This window comes from Stigmatopora argus, chromosome 11 (genome assembly GCF_051989625.1).
Source record: "Stigmatopora argus isolate UIUO_Sarg chromosome 11, RoL_Sarg_1.0, whole genome shotgun sequence".
Taxonomy (NCBI): Eukaryota; Metazoa; Chordata; class Actinopteri; order Syngnathiformes; family Syngnathidae; genus Stigmatopora; species Stigmatopora argus.
The window spans coordinates 1,912,941-1,933,709 of NC_135397.1; the positions used below are offsets into that span (position 1 = coordinate 1,912,941).

The 20,769-nt window shown below is 41.4% G+C and overlaps 1 protein-coding gene across 7 annotated transcripts; it reads right to left on the reverse strand.

Moving 5' to 3' along the window:
- Window positions 1–74: 74 nt before the first annotated feature.
- rgs17 (regulator of G protein signaling 17) lies at window positions 75–17,103 on the reverse strand. 7 transcript variants are annotated; one of them, XM_077614020.1, is made up of 7 exons: window positions 16,965–17,103; window positions 13,797–13,864; window positions 13,527–13,732; window positions 10,766–10,896; window positions 7,338–7,412; window positions 7,020–7,272; window positions 75–5,890 (listed from the first exon to the last, which is right to left on the reverse strand). In XM_077614020.1, the coding sequence occupies exons 3-7, from the start codon at window positions 13,527–13,529 to the stop codon at window positions 5,702–5,704; spliced, it is 651 nt and encodes a 216-aa protein (XP_077470146.1). In that variant the 5' UTR covers window positions 13,530–13,732; window positions 13,797–13,864; window positions 16,965–17,103; the 3' UTR covers window positions 75–5,701. The 7 variants fall into 7 exon arrangements, with proteins under 7 accessions (XP_077470146.1, XP_077470144.1, XP_077470145.1 ...); XM_077614018.1 differs by lacking the exon at window positions 16,965–17,103 and adding an exon at window positions 16,409–16,640; XM_077614019.1 differs by lacking the exon at window positions 16,965–17,103 and adding an exon at window positions 16,405–16,640.
- Between the last annotated feature and the right edge of the window lie 3,666 nt (window positions 17,104–20,769).

Consider the following 20,769-nt stretch of genomic DNA (forward strand, 5'->3'; position numbering starts at 1 on the left):
TCACAAAAACAACCATTAAAAAAGTGAAAGAAATAACATTCCCATTCGGATGTGAAGAAAAACACCACAGCATATATGAAAAAGATCTAATAAGTATTTATTGTAATTTGTTACACTCTCTAGCAGCACTATGCAAATGACAAGATATTCAAGGGCAGTTACAACCGATTGGCCTTTTTGTCGGAACATCAATTCTGTGGTTTTCCGTGTAAACAAAGACAAGACAACAACAACAAAAAGAAAACGCATATGGAAACGGACCGTAGCTTTAAAACAGCAGATGGGACTCATTGAAAAAAAAAAAAAACAATTTTAAGACCAGACTAATACAAAATAATAGTTTTTTTTGCAGGGACTAAAGCGTACAATTTCAGTTGTGATATAGTATATAATATAATAGCTCTTATTCATCTGTAATCAACCACCAATCAACGTTATATTCTGTTGGCTGTCACATGTGAAAGTTTTACAAAGGCATGATGAGAAACGACAAACATTTTTTTGAAATGAAACATTTTTTTTTGTCCAACAATCTTATGAAAATGGCTCAAATTTTGCCACCCTTTTTAATGGTGGAAATACCATTAAAAATGGACTCGAGTCGTTTGAAATGGACATTTACTCACAAAAGTACCGTTGTTTTGTCATACGTGCGATTGAACCAAGCGTCATGCATTCCCTTTCACCAACTAAAATGCAAAGAATTACCCGCACATTCGGGTGAAACTTTAGCGTCGGCTTTGGGGAGAAGTTTTGTCATTTTGTGAAAATAGGTCAACAAATAAATCTGCGTTGATGTGATCATTGACTGATTTTCCAGTTTTGCCCACAAGGGGCGCTGCAGACAAACGGTCGATTCGCGTGATGGATTTGGAGTCTTTGGGCTGCCCAAATTCTCTTTTACATGAAAATGGTCTGCACAAATTATTATTTATTTTTTGGGGGAAAAGCGGCCTTTCGAGAAATAAGCCCCGCCCCTTTTATATTTGGGCGTATTTTGAAAATTCTGGCCTTGATTATCATAAATATCTTGGCCTTTAGGTTTGTTATCCTTTGCATCTCATTAATTGTCCATTTTTTAAATTATTTTTTTATTTTTCCTTGTTCTTTTTTGGTCCAAAATAAAACAAGATGTTACGAATTGTCCAATATCGTTAAAGAAGTGACGTAGTTGTGGTTGGTTCGATTTCCTAAATATTATTTGTACTATTCCCCATTTTGTGATGGCGTTAAATCAAACAGCAAGTAAACAAACAAAGGTCATCAAATGTCCAAAGTTCCTTCCGAGCACCGCGAAGTCGCTTGTCGTGATCATGTGACACTCAAGAATCAAGTATGCATCAGTGAGAAAAATACCAACCTCCCAAAAGAGTTATTTTTTTAATGGTCTGCATACTGCAGTACTCGAATACATACTCATACAGTATCGTTTGTAGCAAATAACTGAATTATTTCATTTATTTAGCAAAAAGCATGCTGAATAGAAAAACCGTTGAAACAGAACTTTTTGGAATTCCCGATTTTCCGTCGGCGCTATTTACGTCATCTCTTTCACCGAGACGTTTAGGCATCGAAATCAATAAAGAGACAAGTGATCGCCTAAAAATCTGTGCGTGGCACGCCAGCCTAGCCAGAAGCTCAAACTGAAACAGTGGAGGGGTGTCGCCGCCCTGCTGGCTATCAGTGGTATTGCACGTGGCCGAGAAGACGCCAGCGCGCGACAAAAATAAATCAAAGAGACACATTTTCAAGTCTCGGGGAAACCAAACAGGGCAGAAAGACATCTAGTTTCGCTCAAAAAGAGAAACAAAGAGCTCGCTAATGTCGCTAAATCCCGAAATCAGGCGGCTCGAACCTCAACATTTTCCGAAAACGAAAAGGTAAGTTGCCAAATCAAGATTTCATGCTCTTAAATGTACCTTTCCAAACGAACATTTCACAAAAAAAGGACGATTAGCCAAGCTCGTTAGCACGTTTCAGCCCTTCAAACCTTTCGTCGGCGTAAAAAAAAACAACCAAAAATGACCGAACGAGCGGGAGCCGATCGTAAAAAGTCCGATTTCTAAAATGTTCCTTTTCGAAATGAAACCCCTCCGTTGCTAAGCTAGCTACAATTCTTGGCAACACGCCAGCAAACAGCCACGTAATCAGACAACACACGTTTATTTCTGTATCATCACGAAGGCATATACTATTTTATCCGTATATTAGTCGATTTATAGATACTAGCTATTCATATATATATATATATATGTACACATATATGCTCATAGATCTATATGTAAGAAGAAAAATAATGGTACATTTTTTGCTGAGTGAGATTGAAGGACATCAGCAAAAGGGCAATGTAAACCGTGGTCCATCTTTCAACGGGTGTGGGTGGAGCCCCCAAAAAATACATTTGCATAGGCAAAAAATGGGATTTAGCCCTTAGACAGTGGTTTCCTGAATTATTTCTAGAGATGCAAACAAAAAAAAGTCCACTTCCAAATCAACACGGACAAAAAAAAACGACAACAACGACGAGAAAATCAACTTCAGGCTAAGCTTTCGTGAACGCACCCACGTCCCCGCGCGCCATTTTGTCTGTGCACATTTTGTAGTTTACAGTGTTTAGGCTTCAAGTAGATCTAAAAAAAAAAATGACATTGAGAACTAGATGTGTAATAAATTAACCGACATGAGAGGTAGTGAAAAGCCTACAAAGATGCTCGTGGTTTGTTTTCATCAAAGGAGGAAAATAAAAAAATGATCATTTTCGTGGTTAAAAGTGTCGGTAAGGCCAAAAAGCTTTGCAAAAGCGTTTCCTTTCCCGACAGGACACTTTAGATACTTGAAAAAAAATAAAGAGCAGAATGGGAAATGGCCACATCGCTTGTAAAATTCGCAGGAAGCGAGCCGCGTTAAAGTCGCAATAAATGAAACGAAGGGGCGGGGCTGGCGAGCGGAAGAGCGTCAGACACGCCCCGCTTCCGTTGCAACTCTCCCGAATCTCGAACCTTCCCAAATGCTTTGAACGCGGCGTGCGTGCGTGCGTGCGTGCGTGCGTGAACTCGAACTCGCTGCTTATTCATAAATGTAAACTTGATATAAATTGCACCATGTTTATTTCTATTTTCTCCCTCCGTCGTTTAACTGCGTGAGACATTCTCGCGTTTAGTAGCGCTTCAAAAAGTATTTTTCCCTCCCCGGAAAATGGAAAATAAAGAAGAGTTGAATTATTATTATTATTTTTATTATTAGGAGTTAAGAGGGCGCATGCATGCATGGTGAAGCAATATCCATGGCTAATGTGGCTGGCTGCACGTATTGCCAAAGGTTAAATATGTACGAGGAATTCACTAAAGAGGCCTTTGTTTACATTTGAAACATTTTAGATTCTGTTCTTTTTTTGTCTCTTTCACATCTCAAAACAATATAGTAATACCTTGACATACAAGTGTCCCAACATACGAGAGATTTGAGATACGAGCATACAAAATGGTTCCCGATGCGGCCCAGTAAAGTCTAAGAACGCCATACGGTACTGTATATAATAATGTCACATTTTATTGCAGATTATAACCATTAAATAGCTATTTGTGGATGAATTGGAACAATTAAAAACTTGTTTTTCCATCGTAATATCCTATTTTAGGTGTTCTTTTCAGAAGCTAGGAACGGATTTATTTAAATTTTGTTATTTTAGAGGGGAATTCAAAAATTTATTTGAGATACGAATGAACTGACATACAATTTGAGATACGAGCTCGGTCCCGGGAACGGCTTAAACTCTTATCTCAAGGTATTACTGTACTTGACATCTACTCCGCTTATTGATAACAAGTCCGTTTAAATTTACAGCGGGCTTCCCCAAATGGGTGTGAAAGCACTTCCCGAAAAAAAGCCGGGAAAATTCATTGGCTCAGAAACGTTCGTTGCTGCTATTCTGTATTAAACGGCTAAAATGAAGAAAAGCAACTTACCCCTTCAAAGCCGACACGACGCGAAGATTTTTTGCAGACTGATACGTACGGTCAGCTGGTGGCTTTATGCGGGTGTTTCGGGAATAATGCTCTGTCAAAAATACAAAGTTTCAGGGAAAAAAAAGGCCAATTTAACAACATACTGAACCGGATTGGCTTTTGGAGGTTCACTGTTGCGGATCTCATCGCTTCCCTGCCGGTCGTCCCTCGTTGGGACGGATTTGACATCCATCGCCGTCAGCAGCGGAGGCGTTTTATGTTCGCGCAACTGCCTTTCTGGGGAATGGAGGTGAGCGACAGCAACTTGACGTCAGTTATTGGAGGTTGAGCGGCGGCCAATCGGGACTCGGCTCGATACGAGACCGCAAGCTAACCTTGGCACATCAACTTCAGGTAGTTAAATACATACAATGTTCCCGCGTATCGAGTAGTGGCACGTTTTTGCTAATATTTTAGAAACCGGACAGATAATTCATCTTCTATCTTATCCGTCAATAAAGCTGGAGATAATCGATAGCGGACAAATGAAATAATAGCGTAATACTTCAGTCATGCACTTTTTACTGAAAAATCCACAGTTTGGGCGAGGGAGAAGATTAAAAAATATATTTACCAGACGATTTGGCAAAACCCCGCCCTCTAAAATTCTTCGACGTAACACGATTTCATGCATTGAAATGTTTTTTAATCTTATTTAATTTTTTTTCAGAAAAGTAGACCAAAGCGAGCGTGTAGCGCAGAGGCATGCTAACCTAGCAGCTTGCTCTAGCACCCTCGGGGGCACGTTAGCTTGGTGGCTAACATAAAATATGCTGGCTAAACTAGCTGACTTTTCTTTTTGCGCCGTTGACATCATGTGTGGCAGCCATTTTGCCGCTGACGTCATTAAAAGCCGAGGGTTCGATTTCCGAATGAAGAAGACGACAACTATTTTGTGAGTGTGTGTGTGGTTTTTTCCGTGCCTTTCAGGCATGGGAAGCAGGAAACGAAAGGGATGGTCGTGATGAATTACGGGAAAAGCCCCCCAGCGGCAGCAAAAGCGACGTTTGTGTTGCCCGTATTCCGTTTTTTTTGTTCAAAACGCGCGTGAAGGCATCGTCGGGTGACGTGTAGCTGCCCGAGCACAAGTCTAGCTAGCTAGCCCTTACTTCTCCCACGTAAAGAAGAAAAAGCGCCTGGGTGGACGGAAACACGCCATTTTGGACGCTTTCCCCGGCTAGAAACTGAACGGAGAGCTGTCCTAGATTTTCTTTTCCTGAAAACGAAACAAGGTTTTTTTGCAAAACGCACGACTTAGCTTGGTTAGCTCGTGATGGCGCGGTGCTAAAATGGGTGGGAAATTAAAAATGAGGTGTCGTTATTACAGTACAGGAATAGTTGGCGTGTCCCTCGTCTTCTTCTTCTTCTTCTTCTCTCGCTTGTCGGTCCTGGTCCTGAGGAGTCCACGGTCTAACGCAACCATCGAGACATCTGCACAACAATCGGCGGCCTTGTCAGACACATTTGACCTAAAAGCAACCAGCAAAGTCACGTCACCGTCTAGAAATTGCTCGAAAAATGATCAAGAACAACAACGACCGGCTATTTTTTTTTTTGGGTCCTGTCGTTCAGTCTTTTTTTTTTGCAATCAAGAAAGTGTTTGATTGTTTTGTTTTTTCCAAACCGGACTCCTGGCGCCGTCGTTTTTACGTAGCAGTCGAAGGGTGTGGTGGTGGCGGCGTGGTGGAGTTTTTTTTTTAGGTGTCGAGGCAGGTGCGCCTCCTGTTGGCCAGGAGGTCTCTGTAAACGCTGGAGTTGAGGAAGCGGGGGAAGGAGTCTCGGTGCATCAGCGTGTAGATTTGGAGCTGCGCCTCCTCGTACATCAGGCTGCTGGGCTCGGCCAGGCTCTGGTTGATGCCCTCGCGCACCCGGGAATCCAGACTCACCTAAACCGGGAAGGAAAAACCAAATCAGGAATTATTAGATAACTGGGGAATTTGCAATTCACACACTTGCCGTATTTTCTGGCATATTAGCCGCCTCGGCGTATAAGCCGCACCCTTAAAATGGTTCAATTTGTCAATTTCTCTCGTATATAAGCCTCCCCCTAGATTCACAATTTTCACCTCCATATTTATGGTTTTTATAGGGAGTACAAATGTGTATTTCTGAGGTACTGTAAAAATCGATTGCTGGATTGCACATTTCTAAAGGGTGCACGTAGACCAAGGGTGTCAGACTCGGGTTGGTTCGCGGGCGGCATTAACGTCAACTCGATTTCATGTGGGCCGGACCATTTTAGATATAATATTTAGATTTTTTTAATAAATGGATTAAAAGAACTGGATAAAAAGCCCTGAATATTCCATTTTTTATAGATCTAAAACAATGTTTATTGTAGCTTTTTATTATTATATACTTTTAGATTTTACAAAATGATTTTTTTAAACTAAAAGCAGAAAAAAATAGATTAAAAAATTACAATTATCGATTTAAAAGGGGGAAAATCAGGAAATTTAATATACATCTAAACTCTTCATTTTAATTTGATCCTAAAACAGAAAGTCGGCACTCATGATTGACTTTCCTGGGCCACACAAAATGATGCGGCGGGCCAGATTTGGCCCCCGGGCCGCCACTTTGACACACGTGACGTAGACGAATTGAAAAAGGAAGTCATGTGAGCTGTACAACCAGGAAGTGTGTTTGTATCTGTCTAGTTTGTCATCCCTAGGTAAGATGGCGGCACCCTGAGCGAGCAATGGCAGGCACTAGTAAGTGAATTCTTTCACGTTTTATGCAAAATATTGTATTTTTTTCCCCTGAATTTCATTCATCGTCAAAATGAATTTTGTTACGCATCAAATCTGTTTATCTTTTCTCTATTTTGAAATGAATGAACGCATAGGCCACATTGTGATATGGTGTTTTGTGCACGCCAAGTCTAATTTATTCGCATATAAGCCGTACCCTCGATTCAGTCATCATTTTTTAGAGCGACAAATACGGCTTATATGCGAGAAAATACACTATACTTTTTGTCAATCATTTTGAATCACTGACAAAAGGCCAAACCTCTTTCGGGGAAAGTATGGAGACGTAGTCTTCGTATATTATCCTGGCCTTCTCGTCCACCACCGACGAATCCGTCTCCTTCCTCATCTCGTCGCAAGCCAACCAAAAGAGGAGGTTGTCCTCGCTGTACTCCGACCTGAGGAACTCTCGGAAGATCTCGCGGCCCTCCAGCGAACGCAGCATCATCTCAAAGCTGCGAGACCACGACAGCACCTCGTCGAGGCTGGGCTGTCTGTGGCGGCAGTGGGACAGGCTAAAGACCAAGACGACACGGTCGTGACTACCCAAAAGCGACGGCCGACGGCTCGGTCCACTTACTGTTCTTCCGCGGCTTCAATGCTGTCCATCTTGGTGCAGGTCTGGCGCTCGCTTCTGTCCAGCCTGTCTTGACTCCTGAATGGAGAGAGAGGATTTTTTTTTCATCCAGGATTTTATCCCAGAAAACTTGCATAGCTTGATGGTAGCCGGCAGCCTACTATGTATTTTTATGGGGGAATAATAACAAAACAAAAACTAATAAATACTTTTTTTTAATGTTAAGAAGGCTGGTGGTCCGCCAGGCTTATAAAGCACTGAAACTCTGAAAGTAGTGAAAATGAAACGAAATAATCTTACTAGAACAGCCAAAAGAATCATTTTATATAACACATTCATTCATTTTCCAGGTCGCAGGGGGTGCTGGAGCCTATCCGTGTACTGTATATATTTTTTTTCTTCACAAAATTGTTAACATAAATAAAGTATGATTAAAACAATTAGTATCAAGAGAATAAAGAACAGAAAAAGGCTGCAGTTTAATGAATTAGTTGTCATATTATTTAGAGAGTATAAATCAATTTCACATCTTAAAATTGGCTTTACCAAAATAAAATAATCGTACTCGTACAGCCAAAAGAATCATTTTATATAAGACATTCATTCATTTTCCAGGTCGCAGTGGGGTGCTGGAGCCTATCCGTGTACTGTATATTTTTTTTCTTCTTCACAAAATTGTTAACATAAATAAAATATGATTTAAAAAATCGTATTGAGAGACTAAAGAGAACAGAAAAAGGCTGCAGTTTAAAGAATTAGTTGTCATATTATTTAGCGAATATAAATCAATTTCACATCTTAAAATTGGTTTTACCAAAATAACTTGACAAGACGAAGTGTTTGTCAAAATCTTAATTTTTTAGGACGTTTTTTGTCATTCAAACAAGGGTTGAATTTGCAATATTCCATTTTTTTCTCTGTTAAATTTTGATATATATTTTTTTCCCAACATCAAATCTGAATTTAAGGCAAAGGTCAACAAATGTGTTCTTCCACATACAGTTGAGCAAATGTGCAGACAAGTCAGTCCGTGAGCTTGTGATCAGGGCCAAAACAACGCTGACATTATTGCATGCCTGCCATTAACACTAGCGCACAATGCTAGCATTCACAGTTACATTTCGTGCTCATTTAACCAAATAAGTCAAATGACAAAGAACTAGCTCAATGGCTAACCAACTGTTGCATGGCACATTTCTCCATTTATTTTACATCACGTTTCCCGCTAGCAGGAGCGTCCTCATTTGAGCTGATAAATTCTTTTAAGACTATTTCATTTCCACGTGACAATTTCGGTCAGATGAGATAAACGGCCATTTTTTTCTTTTTCCGTTCAAAGTAAAAACAGAAACGCCCCACACGTAAAAAAAGGAATAAACAATCCCGGTCGGTGCGTATTTGTTAGTTAAGAATCGGGCTGCGAAGGATGCGTGAGCCTCGAGTGCGCCAGACAATCGCCAGTAAACATTGGCACCCATTTGTTGAACAAAGGCCTCCTGTCAACACGCTAAACGCACATGCGAGCCTCCCTCCATCCACGGCGGCGGCGGCGGCGGCGCCGTGCCACTCGCCTGGGCCCGTAATGCGACAGACACTGCCCCGTCTATTTTTGTCCCACCGTGGAGGATCTCCGCTTCCTCTCGCTGGCTCTCGTCAAAAGTCCCCATTGTGCTACCTCTAATAGGGTAAGCGGGCCGCGCCCCCCCCCCCCGGGCGCCCTCGCAATATGGCTAAATATACGGGCTGTTCTTCACAGCTGTTTTGCATGTGATCAGAAGATGGAAATAGAAGGGTATTGTCCGATAAGCGGGTGAGGACCGGGTTAGAGGAGACGAGCGGGGAAGGGGAGATGAAGAACTTTGATACGGCGAGAGAGAGAAAAATGCAAGCGCCAATTGAAACCATTGAGAAGCAAGCTCTAAAACAAGGGTGTCAAACTCAAGTTGGTTCGCGGGCCGCATTAACGTCAACTCGGTTCCGTGTGGGCCAGACCATTTTAGATATCATATTTAGATCTTTTTTAATAAATTGATTAAAAGAACTAGATTAAAAGCCCTGAATATTCATTTTTTTTATAGATCTAAAACAATGTTTATTGTAGCTTTTTTTTCTTAGTAAGGGAAAACGTCTTTTAATGGTTTTTCATTTCAAAAGGAAACCATTTTTTTTTATCATGTTCAATATTAAAATGGAAAACAGAAAATATTATATATTTATTTTTTAGATTTTACAAAATGCTATTTGAACAAAAAACAAAAAAAATGGATTACAAAATTGAAAATACTGATTTAAAAAGGGGAAACTTAGGACATATAATATACACCTATAGTCATTGGAATTTGATGCTAAAACAGAAAGCCGGCATTCATGATATACTTTCTCGGGCCATATAAAATGATGCGGCGGGCCAGATTTGGCCCCCGGGCCACCACTTTGACACCTTTGCTCTAAAAGTATTGGAGAGAAAGCCAAAACGCACCACCACAGTCAGATAAAAAAAAACACAAACGCCTGAACTGGAACAATACTGTTAAATATGCAGAGGCCATATTAGTTTACAAAATCTTCCAACACAAAGCTCCTCCCCCACTGCAAGATTGTGTACAAAAAAAAAATTGCAACACATCAACAAGGGCTGGCTCTAGAGGTGACTGTGTAGCTCCCTTCAAAAAGAGGGCTAAATACCTGGAATTCAATAGCAATTAGCAGACGTGTGGTCAAAGTGGCGGCCCGGGGACAAATCTGGCCCGCCGCATCATTTTGTGTGGCCCGGGAAAGTCAATCATGAGTGCCGACTTTCTGTTTTAGGATCAAATCAAAATGAAGAGTATAGATGTATATTAAATTTCCTGATTTTCCCCCTTTTAAATCAATAATTGTATTTTTTTCGGTGTTTTTAGTTCAAAAATCATTTTGTAAAATCTAAAAATATATTTTTAAAAAGCCAAAATAAAAATTGTTTTAGATATATAAAAAACTGATTATTCAGGGCTTTTAATCCAGTTCTTTAAATCCATTTAGAAAAAATAAATCTAAATATTATATCTAAAATGGTCCGGCCCACGTGAAATTAAGTTGACGTTAAAGCGGCCCGAGTCTGACACCCTTGGCATACGTGAACTCCCGTCTCTGAACAATGTCAATCTTCAACTTTCCTCACGTCAATACGCCACCCTCTTCCCACCATTAGCCATGTTTCTCTCGTCCGATTCTTCTTCTACACTTAAGCCTTTGGCTATCACGCCAATAACGTCCTCTAGTAACAGCTGACAATTTAATAAGGAAGCATCATCCACAAGTTTAAAATAGAAGCTAGTCCATCACAAAGGCCTTTTTTTCCACTTTGCAAAGTGCGCCTCGGAGATCCAGTCCACTCACTTTTTTTAAATGTATATGAACATTTGGGCATTTTGGGGTGACGGGGGACCTACCAGAGACACTTGCAGCAGCCGCACCAGCAGAGGCAGCAGGTGTTGGGTCGGGGCTGTCCAGGGACCTGCGGTGGTGCCTCGATTTGCGCCGCCTGCCTTTTTCTCATCTCCACTCCACTCACACTTCGGGGCTTTGGCGAGCACAGAACACACAAAATACCTGTTACTAGGGAAAAGCTCAACAATTGGAACAGTTTACACATTTGATGTTTTTCTAAATCCCCCTATGGTGTTTGTCACTCGGTCAATCTGATTGCCGACCCGAGAAAATTTCAATTTTCTCCCTCTTTCTGTTTTGACACTTTTTTTTTGAACATGCACATCATTTAACAATCGATAAGGGGGTCATCGGGGTCTAAATGTGGTACTGACAGCCTCGGCTAATATAAACGACTTGTCACAACTGCTTGTTAAGTCTTTCCTTTGATGTTGAAAAGCTTCATTTTTGCGGCCTTTGTTGGTAATAAGGCGCGTCTCAGCTACCCTCCCTCTGAGGGATGGATGGATTTAAGTACCGTATTTTCACAACTATAAGGCACACATCAAAGTCTTAAATTTTCTCCAAAATAGACAGGGTGCCCTACAATCCAGTGCACTTTATATATGGACCAATACTAAAATTGTTATCACGATAAAAATAAAAAAAATCAGTCGATAGGGTACACCATCCTCTACAGTTCTCACAACTACGGCAAGCAGCCCCCGACTCTATTTTTCACGTAAAAAAGTACTGCACAGTGACTGCTGGGATATATAGTTCTTTTGTCAATACACCCAATGGATTGTGGCCTGGACATCGACATCAACACAGCTTTACGAAGCATGGAAGGCAGCGTTGGAATAGTTACGCTAGCTACTAGCTAGCTACTATTTGCGAATGGATTGTGGCCGCCTGGACGAACGTATAAAACTCAGCGTTTTCGATGACTCATTTGGACAATTGCTCAATTCGGACACAGAAAATGAGGACTTTGATGGATTTGTGGGTGATGATGACATGAGTACATTGTAAAATGGCTAAATAAAGTATACCCGAACTCAGTTTTTCTTCCGTTGCCTTTTTAAAAACATGTTTTTAGCATGTGTTCGTATGTTTAAGCTGGTGTATGTTTTGCCATGCCTGGCTGTGTCTTTAAAAACGGTACGTCCTTTGTGTGTGTCAAATACAGAAATAGCACTCGTTACTGACACTGCGGCTAAAAATATGATGTGCTGTAAAGTCGTGAAAATACGGTAGGCAAAAAAACTGTAAGTAGGCAAACGAACTGTAAGTAGGCAAGAGAACAGTTCTAGGTTGCATGATGGCAACGGTTTGCGCCGGAAAGAGACGAATGCACTTTACCTGATTTCCCACTCATTGGAAAAAAAAAAACATCCCACAGGTCAATCAAAGTTTCCCCAAATCGAAGCTACAAAGATGATTTAGGCGCAATCCGAGTGGTCCGCCTTGTAGTCGCCGTGGAGCCCTGCCGCAAAGGTCTGGGGATTTCCCCTGACATTTCACAGGCTCGGAAGGTAGATGCGAACAAGGCCTTTTGGTTAGGAGAGGGGGGGGAGGTAGCGGCGATAGAAGTGGAAGGGGGGAGGAAACGGAGAGACAGCCACTTGAAGATCACACTGCGGCCTTTCTCTACAGGCCAGATTGCAGCGAGCACTGCGGCTACTCTAAATAAAATGCCTCTCGAAGAAGAAGTCACTTGGAGTGCCTCGGACAATAACGCACAGTGCCGCCTTGTAATTTGGTTTCTTCGGCGGCGGGCAAGCGAGGCCGCCAGCTGGCGGGCTGGCTGGCTGGCTGGCTTTGAGTTCAACGGAGCTGGGAAAGCCTCCTCACGCTGCCGAGCAAACCGCATGGCAGTCTCCCAGATTCGGGCTGTTACGTCAGCACTCTCGCCATAAATCTTACAGATCAGGTGAATTATTCAAACGGAATTGAATTCAAGTTGCATCGGATTCAAACAATGCAGCGACTGCTAAACTACCAATATTACCGTATTTTCTCGCATATACGCCGTGTTTGTCGCAAAAATTAGATTTGACAAGACGAAAAGCCATAAAGCAAGACGAGCTGATACGGTCATTTATTTCAAAATAGAGACAAGATAAAGAGATAAAACACTTAAGAAAATGGATTTTGAGATCTATGAATAAAATTCAAGAAAAAAAACGGATCTTGCATAAAACGTGAAAAAAACTCACATACTTGTGCCTGCCATTGCTCGTTCAGGGCGTCGCCATCTTGACAAACGACACTATTACAGACACTTCCTGGTTGTACTGCTCACATGACTTCCTTTTTTAATTTGTTTACATGCAGGCAACATTCGGAATGTGCAATCCAGCAGACGATCCTTTCGATTCATAAAGTATCTCAGAAATACCACGAGCGATTTTTCTAAAGATTTTCCCTTCTAAGTAACATATTTGTACTCCCTATTAAAACCATGAATATGGAGGTGAAAATTGTGACTCAGGGGGCGGCTTATACGAGAGAAATTGAAAAATTCAACGATATTAAGGCTATTTTAAGGGTCTGGCTTATACGCAGAGGCGGCTAATATGCGAGAAAATACAGTAAACCTGTGATTAACGCTCCTGATAAATAAAGGGCGTCTCGTGATTTGATTACGAAAATACGATGGACTGGAATCTAAGATAACGACTGTCTGATATGTCTTTGCGTCAAGGGCCCTAAAATTGTTAGTTGAAATACGTGGGGGCTTCTTGGTTCTAAAATGTGGACTTCTACGGCGGATCTTACCATGAATTAGCGAGTTCTTGAAAGCAGGTCAGACAACGCGGTCATGGCGTGAGGTCATGGCTTGCCGGACGATAGCGGGGCCACTGGGCGCAGCGTCTGATTGGCTAACGGACCGCCGGTGCGACCGGCGAGAGATTGGAGGCAAGGCCAGGCGAGGAGGTCCTTTTTTTCACCGACGGCAAGAGCGATCGGTGGTCTGACCATCCCTGACCCGAGACGCTCAATGAAATCTGCCCTCAGTTCGCACCCGTTTCTTTGGTTTTGGCTCACCGGCTAGCTTTCTGACCTTCCTCCGATCTCAGCGAATGGCTCGTTTGTGCACTTGGAAAGTACAGCATCTGAGGAGGAGAAAGAAAAAGCATTCACTAAGACTTGAAATAGTTTAAAGGCCAAACCTCACAACCAGCGCAGTTACAAACTGCTGGTTTGTTACAGTGGAAAAACTCTGGAAGAGATGTTTGCTAAATGTTTGTGGGGTAAGTTGGAGACCCTTACATTATTAGAATTAGTTTTACATTTTTACAATGGAACTTTTCGAAATATGTCTTGAATTTGAACTGAAATGGGTGCCATTTTTTAAGGTAGTGTAAGGTAAGTATCAATGTTAGCCAAGTTGGACACTCAAGGAGTAGCAGTGTTCAAAATTGTTTGCTAAAAAAAATGTACTTTAGCCTCTAGTAAAAAGAATAAAGATATTGAAAAGAAACTATATGTAATATATAAATATATATGTAATATATAAATATATATTACAAAAACAAGCTAGCAACTTACCGCCTTATGTTTTTGTATTTTTCTTGGTAGACAATTTGAAAGTTTCAAGGTTTTGGTTACAAAAAAACCCGCTTAAAAACACAGTAATAATACTTTGAGCTGTGTGGCTCACTATATAGTATTTTACTAGACCTGTTTTTTCATTCTCTGTACAATAGAACATATCCCAGTTTTAAGAAATCAAATAAAGCTAGGTGAAATCATTTCATATTCAGATGGCAATAGTCACATCATAGTGATATATAATTAGCATAGTCTTAAGTATTACTTTTAGTCTTGGACCAGCAAAACAAATTACTCAGCGTGACCAAAACTAACCTTACAATTTGTGCGCAAGTCCACAAGTGGCAGTGCGGACCAAAAATTTGAAAGCGCAACACAGCAAAATTGTGAAAGTGACTCAAAGCAACGAACAATTCAAGCGCGGAACGCATTCATTACGGATCATTTATTATTCATGCTTTGACTTTCACCATTTAGCATCGTCATTTTTCATCCACAAACTTTATTTTTAGAGGTGGCTGCCATCATATGACGAGCTAGTGTTTCAACTATACTATAACCATTCTTCCTGAACTTCAATTATATCCAGTGGAGCCAGATTAAAGCAAAAAGAAATAAAATACAAGTCGTCCTTGTACGGTCCATGAAGAAGGATTTTGCATAACCCCCATGCAAAGATAAGACTTTTTTTGTGCTGGCAAAAGTTCGCAGAAGGAAGAAGGCCGGGCTATAAAGCGGATTTAACCCCATGTTGTCTAAAACAATAAAAGACCGAGTGAATGACAGGAAATGCAATGTTTCACACTAATGTATGGTTTCCCCATATAAGGCTATTGTTCTACATTTGGGAATGTGTATGTGTGTGTACGTGTGCTGGGCAACATATAGAATTCCTTTAAGAATGTAATCTCTATCAAAAAAATTAAATTAATAAGTGACATGGAAATGTTGGGGAAAAACTGCCACAATGTAACCATTGTGTTTTAGTTATGTAATTTAAGCAATTTTCTTGTTAGATCAAGTTTTGCAGCTTTTAAGGAGATAAATGTGGTCACTTTTAATAGTTTGCTAGCAATAGAATGAGCAAAATCCTAGAATGAGTTCTTATGACACATTCTGGCATTGTGGCACTTAAAAGAAACATAATTTGGGATATTTTAATCCACAAAAACTCCAGTTTGAAACGTGAGGCTTATTTAGACTCCATAAATAGATTGGCATTATTTTGTTGTGATAACTTCTGTCGCGTGATTGATATGTCACATGAAAGTGATTTTTTGGGGTAACGCATTGCGTTGGATACAATATTTATCAAGATGTTTTTCCGCTACCGATTCCATCCTGATTCGATATTTGTTATTTTAGCGCAGTGACAAGAATACAAAAAATAATGTAACCAGAAAATTGCATATCCGTTGAATTGTCTTTTTAGCCCTCCCAGTAAAAAAAAACATTCAACAGCTATTACCGTCAATGGAAGCCAATGAGTGAAAATATCTCCCTTTTAAAACCCACTCATCTTAGAAACATTAAATACACACCAAAGGTCTGAGTAGAATAAAGTAGAAACCTAATCCCAAAGTCTGACACAAGGTTATGAGGAACCTCTCATTCCTTCAAGGAACAGCCTTGGCCATGCCCTAAAACAACAATTTTTAAAAAACAACAACATTCAAGTGTTACAGTGAATATTCTGCATCTGCCTCAAGGCCCCCCTTCTTTCTTGAACCTGCTCTTATCGTGGAACTACCACCCAGCACTACCAACAACTCCTCCTTCTCCTTCTCCTTCTCCTGCTCCTTCTCCTAGCTCCGCTGGCTAGCCGCCGCTTCGGCAAACCCACCCGAGCGCAGCCACCCGCGGGGGCCCTAGCGAGACCGTTCCGCGCAGGCGGAGACGGACACTATTCGAGCGAGCGGCGACGAGCACCACTGCGCCTCACTAGCCGCCCAAGAGCCACTATCTTCGGGAGGAGCCGAGCCGAGCCGAGCCGAGCCGAACTAGCAGCCATGCTAATCGGCGAGCTAGCTCCATCGCCGCCGCCGGTTGTCTCCGTGTTTCAGTGATTTCCGAGAGCCCCCGAAATAAAGCGTCGTCTTACCTACCGCTCGCTGCCGGAGTGTCAGTATCCCGGGGTTGGGGGAACGCACAAGACTGTTTCCCGACGCCGCTGGGAGGGCATGGTCAATGGGGTTTCGGCCGCGGAACGTCCATCGCCGCCGTTTTTTCCGTCCATCCGCCCCACTTCAGCACCGAACGACACCGAGCCCCTGGATGCGTTGCGCATGCGCGCTGCTCCCCGGCGCTGCAGCCCATCACCGTGCGTGAGGGCTCGTCCCAGATGTTTCACCCTGACCCTTCACTCTCGTTTCTATCGTTATTTTCAAGTGCACGAGCTCAAGGTGTTGCAGAATACATTATCCAAAGCTGAAGCCACACTTTAGTAGCTCATCTACCCAGCATGGAACATCTCGCCTAGTCCACCCATACACCAGGAACATACATGTCCCAATACCCACGTCTTTCTAGAAAGTCAGTTTTAGCATTTTATAGAAAGGGCTCTATGTGACACCCACACTTTTACCACTAAAAAGTTCATCATCCACATCACCCCATGCACTGACACTCTTCCTCACGTTTAGAAAATAGTGAAATACTCACACTTTTCACAATGTTCTTCTCCACCAGAGAGATGTGCTTGTCTCAACATTGACTTTTTTCCCGATGAAGGTTCCAATACGTTGTGATGTGGGTGTTTTAAAACCCACACCTGCCCCTGAAGGAGTTCGACTTGCACACCTGTGTGGAAAAAAAACAAATTATTCAATTGAAAAGGTTCAACCCACGTTTTAAATATACCTACACGGTGTATATATACAAATGTCTATAAAGTAGTCAACAAGTTGATGAGTGCTGTCAACTGTTCTCTTCATCAGCACAAGGGGACGCTGTAGCCCTGTACCGTCTATTTTAAACAAACACACACTCAAACACACACAACGTAAACACTCTCCCACACCCAAACGTCTGCTTTCTGTCATTCGAATGTGTAAAAACCTCCATTTATGTCAGCCCAAATCAATCAGAAACATTTTTTTCATACCCCCACTACAACAGTAAGCATCCATAAATCTTTCAACCTCATTTTTCCAACAGGTTAAACAACTACAATCTACAGAACCCACCAAGTGTTTTCTTTTTTATGCGTGTCAAGTACAAAAGAATGTTTCTGGGTGTACAAGGTTCGAATGGTGAAAAGGTCACAACGCAGCATCCAAGATGGAGTACACTTTGATGATTTGGATACATAATGGGGCGTCTAAGTGGCCTCAAACTGTGTCTGTCGTCAAATTCAAGCGAGGATAGTACATGAAAAGGTCAAGAGCTGGAAAATAAATCAACCTCTAGAGATAAAGTAGCGTAGCAATTAAATTTGAAAGCAAACTAAACAATCTCCAGCACGTTTATCTTTAGAAGATCAATTGAAAGTAGCCTTAAATGCATGTCCGGTATTTATTCAGACATTCTACAAATTCCATGTTCAATTGTGAGACAGAAAGTCCTTTTTTAACGCTCACCTTTGACCTTTCTTTTACCGATGAGAGTTGAATGTATTAAAAGCCTCATTTTTTGGTCAAATATTTCCCCAACACGGTTATTGAATAGGTAACAACTCCTGAGTTCTAATGGGAGGACCATTTTTTTATGCGCTCACTGATATTTCTCTCTGTAATCAAAAGGAACGACAAATATGACTGACGACTCCCCAAAATGGAGCCACTCGTCATCATAATGGCGGCGCTCGGGTGGCTTGTCTCCGAGAGAAATGGCGGAGCCGCGAGGAACATTCACGAGCCGGTGGTGATCGATAACCCCTTTCTGTGGCTTTTATTCTACAGGTGGAACTGTTGCTATGTTGTCTAATTTTAGCTCAGAGCTGTGTGTTATTAGAAGAACATCAGAACACTCATAACCTCAAACGTGGAAGAAGAAAAAAACATGCTCGTGGCATCAAAATAATCATTTTTTCAAACGACATGGCATAAAAATTCCGCGTTCGTATATTCAAAACAATCAAAAAGCGGTGCGGCGTAATAATGATATGCGTGTGTTGTCAAAATAATAGAAGAATGGAACGTCCATGTCGCCAAATCTAAATGAAAGCCGTCAAAACAATAAGATGGATAGCTATTTGTGGCGTCACACATACACAAGCTCAATTCCTCAAAATTAATCGCGGCGTGCCATGAGCAGATCTCATTTCTATTAGTATCGTCGAGAAAGGACTTGGCTAGCATGCAGTGGAATTGCGCTAATGTGTTGAATAAACTTCACCGTGGATATAATACAGTTGATTGCAAAGGCTTTAAGTCACAGCTGCCAAACTCAAAGCAACGACTCAACTGGACAAAAAAAACATGCTTCCTATCAAAATAAAATTTCCTATCATATCGGAAAAACTAGATTATAGCTCTGTACATCATATGTTGATTTTAAATAAACAGTGTCAAACACATGACCGGCGGACAATAAGCGGCCCACGGGGGTGCTGTGACTAACTTTGTAGCTCATTACTACTGTACATATAGAATCAAATGCTCTTATTTGTTCTACACGGGCGCTTTAAACTAGAATTTTGAAAATTCTAGTTTAAAGCGCCCGTGTAGAACAAATAAGAGCATTTGATTCAATTTTGTGAATTCCATGATTGCACTTTGCTCAAGTTCCGCTCCGCAATACCATTCGTTCATTGGCCGTCAAAATGTCGCCTTCAATGGCAGCCAATGAGTTAACCAGGAACCTCAAAATGCCCCTGGAAATGTTCAAAAATCACCAGGAATAGACCAATTAACGGGGAACAACCCGGAAATTTTTACAGGAAGTGACCTGTGAATAGCCTAAAACAAACAGGAAGTGACACAATCAGTAAGTTACCTTTTAAGGCCAAAAATAAACTGGTCCGGCCCACTAGTTGGCACGAATATGGCACGCCAACCAAACAGAGTTTGACACCCCTGTTTTAAATTCTCCTCACAAAACCACGCCCCCTGGAGGCCAGGGCCCAGAGGTGACCGCACCCTCCTCCATTCCATCTCTTTTGCCCCCCTTTATTTCCGCGGGCGGCGGTAATGAAATGCAGCGAGCGGTCGTAATGATGTAAACAGCCTTCTGGGTATATTCTTTAAAACAGAAGACTGTCCGAGGGTAGATGAAAAGGAACGGCGGATCGTAAAAGAGCGCCGGCGTCGCCGCGGGTAAAATACTTAAAGGCCGAGATGACCTCTGCGGAAACAGAAGGTGTCGACTTTGCATTCGGCGCCCCAAGTAGGCGGAAAGCTTGCATCGTTAACTCATCCAAGAGACCGTTTACGGCACAGGTGTCAAAGTGGCGGCCCGGGGGCCAAATCTGGTCCGCCACATCATTTTGTGTGGCCTGTTAAAGTCAATCATGAGTGCCGACTTTCTGTTTTAGGATCAAATTAAAATGAAGAGTATAGATGTATATTATATTTCCTGATTTCCCCCCTTTTAAATCAATAATTTGATTTTTTAATCAATTTTTTCGGTGTTTTTAGTTCAAAAAATCATTTTGTAATATCTAAAAAATATTTTCTGTTTTCCACTTTAATATGGAAAATAATTAAAGAAAATTTTGGTTTCCTTTTGAAATGAAAAACAAATGATTAAAAGAAATTTTCCCTTACTATGAAAAAAAAACTCAAATAAACATTGTTTTTAATGGTGCTTTTAATCCAGTTCTTTTAATCCAGTCTGACACCCTTGTTTCTGGCATGATGGAAGATCTTCCCGAAAGTGGCGATTTGAAGGTGTCTTTCCAATAAAACCAGAAGGCGGCTAGGATCCATTTTCCCATTTTCGTCTTTTCAGGGTGTGATGTTGACCGGCTTACCGGTTTAGCGTCTCCCAATTGGGCCCGATAGCATCTTTCGATTACGGCAGCTGGACATAACTGGATCTAGCGTACGAGATAACGCGCGCCTACCTTGGGAACGGAAGCGTTGTTGTTGTTGTTACAATTGAGCAGGGTTAAGATGATTGGATAGGGCACATCGGGGGAGAGTTTTTGAACAAAATTTACACATTCATACCTGTCAACCTCTGCCGATAACTGCCCTTATAAATGATTATGATTCCCCTTACAAACCCCCCAAAAACCTTACAAACATCGTACGACTCGTACGGTGTTTGTAAGTTTTTTTTGGAATATTCAAGGCTTTTAATCCAGTTCTTTTAATCAATTTATTAAAAAAAATCTAAATATTATATCTAAAATGCTCTAAAACAGGGGTACCTCAGAGGGGCATCTGGCCCCTCGTTAAGACCGTCATTTTTAATATTCATGATGCTATTCAACTTTGAAAAGCGCAGCTCGAAATCACCTTCAATAATTCAGCGTCGTGGTTGAAATTCAGCTTGCACGTCAATCCCCCTCTCTAAATCAATA